Raw genomic sequence first — 9,981 nt, forward strand, 5'->3', positions numbered from 1 at the left:
TCGGCATGTTCACCATTTATGGTAATAAGAGCCCGGTTTACATTTCCTGATTACATTTCCAACATTTGGCGGACAGGTTTTTAAACATCTTGGCTATTCTTCCTGGTGGCAAATGCCACATTTGTTGTATTAATCTTTTATAGTTACCTTCTTTAATTGTTTCACATATTCCTGTTAAGTATACTCCCAAATATTTAACTTTGTTGACTACCTGAAAATCTATCTTCTTTGTCAATTCATTTTTCTGTTTATCCGTAAGGGAAATAAGTTGATTGCTGTTGCTGCCCACTGTGCATTCTTTCCTGAGAAGGATTCTCTTTCACAAAAACTCCTTCCGCATTCCGTACATTTCTATTTACCTCTGTTGTGGATTCTCTTAAGGTTTTTCTCCTGTATGGATGCTCTCATGAGAAATAAGAGACGTCTTGCTCTTTCTACACTCCATGAATGTATAGGGTTTCTCTCCCATGTGGACACGTTTATGGCGATTTAGTCCACTTCTGGTATTATAGCTGTTTCCACATGTCTATGAGAAGTAAGAGAACTCTTTACACTGAAGCTCTTTCCACACTCCATGCATGTAAAGGGTTTTTCTCCTGTGTGGGCCCGTTTATGGGAAAGAAGGCTATTGCTTTTGTGGCACACCAGGTAAGTACTACTTTTGAAGCTCTTCCCACATTCTATGCATTTAAAGGGTTTTTCTCCAGTATGTATCCTTTTATGTGAAGTAAGTAAGTAACTTCCTACTGAACCTTTGTCCACAATACACACATTTCTAAGGTTTTCTCCCTGTATGGATCCTTCTGTGGCGTATCAGGGAATTATTAGTTGTGAAGCTCTTCCCACACTGTTTGCATTTAAACGGTTTTTCTTCTGTGTGGATCCGTTTATGAGATGTAAGAGCACTCTTTACACTGAAGCTCTTTCCACACTCCAGGCATGTATAGGGTTTCTCTCCTGTGTGGAGCCGTTCGTGAGAAGTAAGAGTAGTCTTCACAGTGAAGCTTTTTCCACACTCCAGGCATGTATAGGGTTTCTCTCCTGTGTGGAGTCGTTTATGGGAAATAAGGCTACCGCCTTGCCTGAAGCTCTTCCCACAGTCTAGGCATTTATAGGGTTTTTCTCCTGTGTGGATTAGTGTATGACGATTAAGAGAATTGCTTCGCCTGAAGCTTTTTCCACACCCCATGCATTTAAAGGGTTTTTCTCCTGTGTGGACCCGTTTATGAGAAGTAAGAGCACTCTTTACACTGAAGCTCTTTCCACACTCCATACATTTAAAGGGTTTTTCTCCTGTGTGGATCCTTTGGTGAGAAGTAAGAGTAGTCTTCACAGTGAAGCTTTTTCCACACTCCATGCATATATACGGTTTCTCTCCTGTGTGGAGCCGTTTATGGGAAATAAGTCTACCGCTTTGCCTGAAGCCCCTCCCACAGTCTAGGCATTTATAGGGTTTTTCTCCTGTGTGGATCAGTGTATGACAATTAAGAGAACTGCTTTGCCTGAAGCTCTTTCCACACTCCAAGCATGTAAAGGGTTTTTCTCCTGTGTGGACCCGTTCATGAGAAGTAAGAGCACTCTTTACACTGAAGCTCTTTCCACACTCCATGCATGTATAGGGTTTTTCTCCTGTGTGGACTAGTTTATGAGAAGCAAGGGTACCGCTTTGGCTGAAGCCTTTCCCACAGTTTAGGCATTTATAGGGTTTTTCTCCAGTATGTACCCTTTTATGGGAAATAAGGGAATACTTCCTACTGAACCTTTGTTCACAATCCACACATTTGTAAGGTTTTCTCCGTGTATGGATCCTTCTGTGGCATATCAGGGAATTACTAGTTGTGAAGCTCTTCCCACACTCTTTGCATTTAAAGGGTTTTTCTCCTGTGTGGACCCATTTATGAGAAGTAAGATAACTCTTTACACTGAAGCTCTTCCCACACTGTATGCGTTTATAGGGTTTCTCTCCTGTATGGACCAGTTTATGAGAAGCAAGGGAACTGCTTGCCCTGAAGCTCTTTCCGCACTCCATACACTTATAGTGTTTCTCTCCTGTGTGGATCCTTTCGTGAGAAGTAAGAGAAGTCTTGCAAGTGAAGCTCGTTCCACACTCCAGGCATGTATAGGGTTTCTCTCCCGTGTGGACAATTTTATGGCGATTTAGTCCACTGCTGGTAGTATAGCTCTTTCCACACTCCATGCATTTATAGGGTTTTTCTCCTGTGTGGGCCCGTTTATGGCAAGCAAGGTCACAACTTTGCCTGAAGCCCTTCCCACAGTCTAGGCACTGATAGGGTTTTTCTCCTGTGTGGATCCGTCTATGAGAAGTAAGAGCACTCTTTACACTGAAGCTCTTTCCACAATCCACACATTTATGGATCTTTTTATGATAAGTTAAATTACCTCTTCTCCCAATGCTTTTTCCACAGTTCATACCATTGTAGGGCTTCGCCCTTGTCTGGTTTTTTTCATGTGAAGTAAGATTATTACTGCTGGAGCTTTTTCCCGATTTGCAGTGATTACTAACATTGGAGTTTGCTTTGAATCTTTTTCTACTTTGACATTTCCCCGTATTTTCTTTGGAATCACCTTGGGTCAGGAAACAATCCATTTCCACAGATTCAAGAATAGATTTTTCTCTCCAATTGCGCTTCTTTTCAAGTTTCTTCCTTCCCTGCTTATTTGTAGAGGTCTCTTCAGGAATTTCAGTTGTGATTATTTGCAATGGCACTAAATTTGGCACTTGGTCATTTTCTTTCTTCTGCGCCTCAAATGCTTGCAGGGAAAGAAAAATAAATTAGAATAATCTACAACCTCCACTTTGGTGTCCCTATGCATAGATTTATCTTATTATTGGGCATCTCCGGAGAAAGGAATGAGGGAAATGACTGCATGCATATTACTTATTAACTTAAAAGATTAGTATGGCTGCTCATCTAACCCTCATTCTTGGCCGTTAAAAATTTAAAGCAAAAACACGTCTTGATATCAGGACGAGGCACACAAATTGTCTCAAATATGACGCACCCAACTTGCATTCAAGAAGACAACATATGTCATTGCAACACAAAGCAAGACAAAATTTGTTGCTGTGTAGGAAAACTCAGCATCCTCTCCCTGAACATCTTCCCAATCACTGTGGCGTAATGACCAGGGCCCAAGGATGACCACAAGACTGAATGTCAACACTTCCTGATCACCACACTGATCTCTTTCTTCTAAATGAAACTGTGCTACTTAGAAGACCATGAAGGGGGATTGGAATTAATGTAAGAGGAAAAAATAAGAGATGAAATCATTTTTAAAAAGTTACATATAGATCTAAGTGATAAATAAAGAATCTAGTGACACCTTGCACTGATTTAAATTTTTCTCCAGAGGAACCTTTACCTAAAGAGGCCACCATCCTAGACGTTTCCAACATGACTTCTTGATACAGGGTTTTCTGGCTGGAATCAAGCAGCAACCACTCTTCACTGTTGAAATGGATGGCCACCTCTCCAAAGGACACAGCACCCTAAAGAAGGAAGAATGCCTGTGAGCAGACTCGATAAAATTTGCATGATCTCCTTCAATCTGCAAATCCTAAAAGCACAAATGTCTATGGAGATTCTCAATCATTCATGGTCATATTTGTCCCAAAAGGTGCTTCAGAAGTTTCTTCAGCTTCTTGGATGAGAAGCGAAACGTCTTCAAAGACAAACCAGGAAGTCCAGTTGCCTCTTGAAAAAAGCACCTTTGGGATTAAAATCCAAAGTAAAAATTCTTGATGGGACATTTCCCTAGGTGGACCCAACACATGATATGATAAAAAGGGCAGAATCCACAGCCTACTGCTGACATTCAATTAGTTCATGTTTTATCACCTTGACTGACTCTGCTGACTTTCAATATCAACTTGCCTTGATCAAGGGGCATAGAGTGCCTTAGATAAACCATCTGCCAGTGGCCCCAATAGTTCATCATATTTGCAAGAGGTTATGTGGGATTTCTGTTTGACATTGTAACCAAATGGTCTTTGTGATTCTTTAACGGGGCAGCTTTGCTCACACGCATGAATATTTCAATTTAACTTTTTTTATTAGTTTATCGAAGTATAAAATACAAAGAAAAAAAATCAGGGAAAGGAAGAAAAGAGGAAGGAAAAAGAGGGGATGACATGGCCAGCAGGTATCATGCCCAGAGAATCTCCTCACCCTGGACCAGTGCTCTTCAACCTGAAGCCATTTGGATCAGTTTCCCACAGAAAACACCAGGAGCCACAAAACCTGAGTCGGCGTGGCCAACACGACATCACTCACTCCCACCTAATCACATGACCACCACCTCCAGCCACGTCTACCTAGGTTTTGTGGCTATTACCATGCAGCTGTATTAACATGGGTGAGGGAAGAGAAGAGAAGAGAAGAGAAGAGAAGAGAAGAGAAGAGAAGAGAAGAGAAGAGAAGAGAAGATTTGGGAGGGACCTTGGAGGTCTTCTAGTCCAATCCCCTGCTTAGGCAGGAAACTAAAGCACGTCAGACATATGGTTATCCAACATCTTCTTTAAAAATTCCAGTGTTGGAGAATTAACAACTTCTGGAGGAAAGTTGTTTCACTGATTAATTGTTCTAACTGTCAGGAAATTTCTCCTTAGTTCCAAATTGCTTCTCTCTTTGATTAGTGTCCACCCATTGCTTCTTGTTCTACCCTCAGGTGCTTTGGAGAATAGTTTGAGTCCCCCCTTTTTATGGCAACCCCTGAAATATTGGAAGACTGCTATCAGGTCTCCCCCAGTCCTTCTTTTCATTAAACTAGACATACCCACCGTTCTTCATATGTTTTAGCCTCCAGTCCCCTAATCAACTGTTGCTCTTCTCTGCACTCTTTCTACAGTCTAAACATCTTTTTTACATTGTGGCGACCAAAACTGAATGCAGGATTCCAAGTGTGGCCTTACCAAGGCATTATAAAGTGGTATTAACACTTCACGTGATGTTGATTCTATCCCTCTGTTTATGTAGCCCAGAACTGTGTTGGGTTTTTTGGCAGCTGCTACACATGGCTGGCTCATATTTAAATGGTTGTCCACTAGGACTCCAAGACCCCTCTCACAGTTACTACTAGTAGTGTACTACTACTACTATTAGTATAGTGTACCTGTGCATTTTGTTTTTCTTGTCTAAATGTAGAACCTTACTTTTTTCACCATTGAATTTTATTTTGTTCCCGGGAGTTTCTCCGGCATGCTGGAAGTGTGAGAATGGTTGTGGGACGTACTACCACCAATGGTGGACATGCCCCAAAGCAGGCAAATATTGGTCCAAGGTTCGGAACTGGATAGTGGAAATTACAGGATATACTATAGAGCTGAAATCAGAGATTTTTTTTTTATTAGGAATGAAACCAGACAAAATAACTAAGGAAAAATGGTACTTGATCCTCCACACCACTACTGCAGCTAGGATACTATACGTGCAAGAATGGAAAAATGAATTAATACCCACAGAAAATAAATTGATTTGGAAAATTACAGAATGCGCAGAGGCAGACCAGTTAACGAAATTACTTAGGAACCAAAAAGATTCTGATTATTACAAATGTTGGAATTTATGGTATACTTGGGTGAAAGAAAAGAGAGGGAAATGAAGTGGATTGTATTAGTGGTATAGGCGCAGATTTGTGTACGTTAGTTGCAATAACCTTATATGTATATATGTAAAGTGTTGTATTTTTAAAAATGAAAATAAACTTTGTATAAAAAAAAAGAATTTCATTTTGTTAGATAGTGCTCAATGTTCAAGTCTATCAAGGGCCTTTTGTATCTTGAGCCTATCTTCTCCAGTGTTGGCTATTCCTGCCAGTTTGGTGTCATCTGCAAATTTGATGAATTCCCCATCTATCCTCTCGTCCAAATCATTGATGAAGATGCTGGAGAGTACTGGGCCTAAAACAGAGCCTTTGGGTACTCCACTGCATACTTCCCTCCATGTAGATGCAGTTCCACTGAGGGCTACAGGTTGAGTGTGGTTGGTCAGCCAGTTAGGAATCCATCTGGGAGTGATGCTGTCTAACCCACAATGGATAACTCTTCGACATAACAGATTGCTGCTTTCAGAAGGCCATGATCTCCTATTAGGATGGCATGCTTTTTTATATGGTATAACAAAAACAAAACTCATCAATACTTTCAAGGACACCGTATAAGAAATGCTCAACTTTCAGTATGGGAAAAGGTGAAACCGAAAATTTACATTAAGATTCCAGTTTGGCTCTCAACAATGGAAGCATTTCTACATCCAAATGTAGTAAATCTGGAAAAAAATTTAACATATCAAAATATTTAAAATGCGGAAGGGGAACTTAAACCAGACAAGAGTTACAGAATCAAGGTGTGGACTTATCATGGTGGCCGCATATGGAAATAAAATCGAGATATGAGAAAGGTATTAAGGATTATGACTTCTATAAAGAGCCTACAATATTTGACCAAATAACATTAGCAGTAGATGAAAAGTTGATAAAGAAAATATACAATGACAATGACAGTATGGGCAAAAAACTTTGGCTGCTATAGATTTAGACAAACGGCAAAAGCTTTGGGAAAGAAATTGTAAGTTGACAATGGCAACTACATATAAGGAGCATTTATATAAAATGTTTTACAGGTGGCATCTACCACCAGCAAGATTAGCAAAGATGTTTAAAGCATGTCCGCCAGATGTTGGACACCAGGGACATATTATCATATCTGGTGGACATATGTAAAAGCAAAGAAATATTGGACAAAAATACATACATGGTTGGAGAAAATGTTAAAACAAGACATAGATTTTAAGCCAGAAATATTTTTGCTAGGCATAATACCTGAAAAGTATAACAAAAAGAACTTATATTTAATATTACATGTCTTGACAGCAGCAAGAATTGTATTTGCACAGTACTGGAAAAATGAGGAAACTCCTACAAAGAATGATGTAATTAAAACAAAATTTAGATTGTGCAGAAATGGATGGACTGACACTAAACATAAAAGAAAAAGAAGATACAGAATATTGTTGGACATGGAACTTGTTCAATAAATGGTTGCATAGCAGAGGTAGAAACTAGTGGGAAAAGCATTATTGTATAAAAATTGATCCAGACAATACGTTGTTCAGTAAGCACTTATGTATGTAAGGTGAAAATATATAAATAAACTGTTAAAAAAATAATATAAATCTGACTTCAGCTCTTCTTATGATGATGGTGTGAGTTCAATCTTCCCAGTGCAACTGAAACAAGTGTATCAAGTAGATTCACGACTTTTAAGAAGTCAAGGTTGGGACTTTCCCATTATGGATATTAACAAGGCTGAGAATTCTTCAAGAAAAAAAAGATATGATAGCTATTTCAGTGAGGGAAAATTTAATCGGGGAAGATTTGCTTCAGACCAATTTACAACATCTCACAGAACAACTTTGGGACTTTTTTCAATGGATATAAATAAAGCTGAGAATTTCTTTAGGATAGGAGACAGAAGAAAAAGACTCTATTCGATGAAGATAAACTGGAGGGAATGACTTAAATATGGTTTAATTAATTAGGATGGATTTCTTTTTAAAAAATTGATTTATGTACCGTTAGAAAGCTTTAAGTTAGTTTTGTGTTTTTAAAACAAGTATGTATGTATACACAGGTCTGCCGGTCCTTTAAGTAATGCTGAACAATATTCTAAAGTTGGTAAAATATTATGGACTAGATTTGAAAATATGAGAATGAATGCTATATTATTCCCCACAGCAAGGAGAATCTGAGATGGTTAAAATGATTCTTTTCTCCAAATAAGAGATTATATTTAATCTGGTCTCTAGCTTGAAATTGCTTCCAGATTGTCTGTTTGCAATGAGAAAAAAAATGAAACTTTGATTCTCTTTTTGTAAACTAGGCAGGTTTATTGTTATAGAAATAATGTGTACATTATGTTTTGTAAAAGCAAAATGTTATGGTTGCAATGTCGAAAGTTGATGCCTTTCTCTTTTTTTTCTCCCATTACACAATACCCCTTCTTTTCCCTTTCCTCTCTTCTTACTTTTCCATGATTTTTATTTGTATTTTATACTTTGATAAACTAATAAAAAAGTTAAATTGGAAAAAAAAAACATTCACAAACATTCAGGAAAATACTAGGGAGGCACTTCCAGGCATCAGGATATAGATGATACACAAAGGAATTTCTGCTTCTCCTGTTTCCATCCCTTTCCCCAATGATAGGAAAACAAGATTACACTTATAATAAAGTAGATTTAGCCTAAGTATTCATGTCTCCTTTCTGGACAGGCAACATGAACTGCCCTATGGCATTTTTTGAAACCAGAATTATACAACCACTTTTTCAAAATTTGTTGAGAGGTGGGCCTAGTTTGATTGATCATAAATGTAAATTTCTAATTTCCTTGTTGTGCTTTGCTCAGGAATAGCAGTATCATATGTTGAGTCCTCAAAGGAAACCAGAGGTCTCCTACTGCTCCCCCCTATAAAGTGCTAATCTCTTCCTTCCTACCTGAGTCAGGAATCCAGCGGCTCCTTCAGCTCCACCAATAGAAGGAGATTCAATGAAGAACCGCGACTCCATTTTGTCCACTGGGAAGGAGAGAGACAGGATGGAAACAGGAAAGGGTTCAACTTCATCTTTTCTACCTTGAAGGCACAAATTAAGATTTCTTCCTGTCCTGCCCAGGAAACCTCCATTTCTGTCTCTTCTACACTCTGCCTTTCATAGGCTCCATCATGGGAGCTAAGAATGAAAGGAGAAGACCAAACCCACCACATGCTGAAGAACAAACCTCAGTTAGATTGTTGTCCTAACCTTTTGGAACAACACGTGGACGTTTATACTGTTGGCAAACAAAGCATTTGCTCAATCACTGTAAATTCCCCCCCCCCCACTCTCTGCAGTTTGAAACCAGAGAAATTAGTGATATTCCAGCAACCCAGGAAACATGTCTGCAAGGATAGGTTGTGTTGGAAATGGCCCAGCAGGGATCCGTGTAGGAATTTAGTCAAAATTATCTCTTTATGAATGGCAAAAATAAAGAGAAATCTCTCAGGATGAAGGAGGAGCCAGAATGCAACTCAAGGTGGCCCCTACAAGAGTATGTCTCCTGGGAAAGGCCAACCATAGCCTTAGCTCTGAAGGAAGGGAATTCCTTAAGTCTTCTAGCTTGAAGAGGGAGTTCGATCTTTCTTATTGGGTCAACTTCTACTAAATCAAATGTCTAAGACACGACAAGACACCCAGAATTAAGGATAACTAGAATATTTATAGAAAGTCTCCAACCCAGTGGAACAGTCTCCCCTTACCTAGAGAGGTATCCTGACCTTGACTTTTATCCTTGGGGATCCCTCTGAAAGAGAGATCAGGAGAAAGATTTGTGCGGATCCAGCGAATTCCTCCCCATTCCTGGAAGGATCTCAGAACCTGAAAGCACAGAAGAGCAGTTAAGAGGACAGGACAAAAGAGGAGCTGCATTTTATTTTCTGCCCACAAAACCCTTCTGTCCATTAGTGGCGATGGATGAGACCCAAGAGGGGAATTCAGGGAGAAATGGAAGAATTCAAGCAGGTGAAGATCCCTTCAGATTCCACAAAAGAAGCTTCTCTGACCTGCAGCTCTTCCTGCTTCTCTCCTTTCACAGCCTCAGCACGGACCTTACAGCACCGGGCAGCTGGTCTCCGCTGGCTCTCCTGGCTCTCCAAAGATCCTCCCAGCCTCGGAATCTGAATCTGAATCTAAATGGAGATGTGAGCAGAGGATTCCTTTAGGCTTCCTTCTCTCCTCCCCCCTCCCCAATTCGTGGATCTCCCCCCATGCGCAGCCAAGAGCACTTATGGGGCGGACTTCCCGCTCCCTCCGACCTCAGACTCTCCTTCCCTCCCCTGGGCAGGATCTGAGTCGCGGGATCCCCTCTTGCCCGCTTCCACCGGATTCCCAGGGAGCAACTCTCAGCCGGAACATAGAGAAAA

At 40.0% G+C, this 9,981-nt stretch overlaps 1 protein-coding gene across 2 annotated transcripts; it reads right to left on the bottom strand.

Moving 5' to 3' along the window:
- Positions 1-506: 506 nt before the first annotated feature.
- LOC139311626 (zinc finger protein 665-like) lies at positions 507-9,741 on the bottom strand. 2 transcript variants are annotated; one of them, XM_070936108.1, is made up of 5 exons: positions 9,622-9,741; positions 9,319-9,436; positions 8,519-8,598; positions 3,388-3,514; positions 507-2,772 (listed from the first exon to the last, which is right to left on the bottom strand). In XM_070936108.1, the coding sequence occupies exons 3-5, from the start codon at positions 8,588-8,590 to the stop codon at positions 776-778; spliced, it is 2,196 nt and encodes a 731-aa protein (XP_070792209.1). In that variant the 5' UTR covers positions 8,591-8,598; positions 9,319-9,436; positions 9,622-9,741; the 3' UTR covers positions 507-775. The 2 variants fall into 2 exon arrangements, with proteins under 2 accessions (XP_070792209.1, XP_070792210.1); XM_070936109.1 differs by lacking the exon at positions 9,622-9,741 and having other exon boundaries at positions 9,319-9,502.
- Between the last annotated feature and the right edge of the window lie 240 nt (positions 9,742-9,981).

This window comes from Pituophis catenifer, unplaced genomic scaffold, assembly GCF_029215685.1.
Source record: "Pituophis catenifer annectens isolate HBS135680 unplaced genomic scaffold, rPitCat1.0.hap2 SCAF_2, whole genome shotgun sequence".
NCBI classification, from domain to species: Eukaryota; Metazoa; Chordata; class Lepidosauria; order Squamata; family Colubridae; genus Pituophis; species Pituophis catenifer.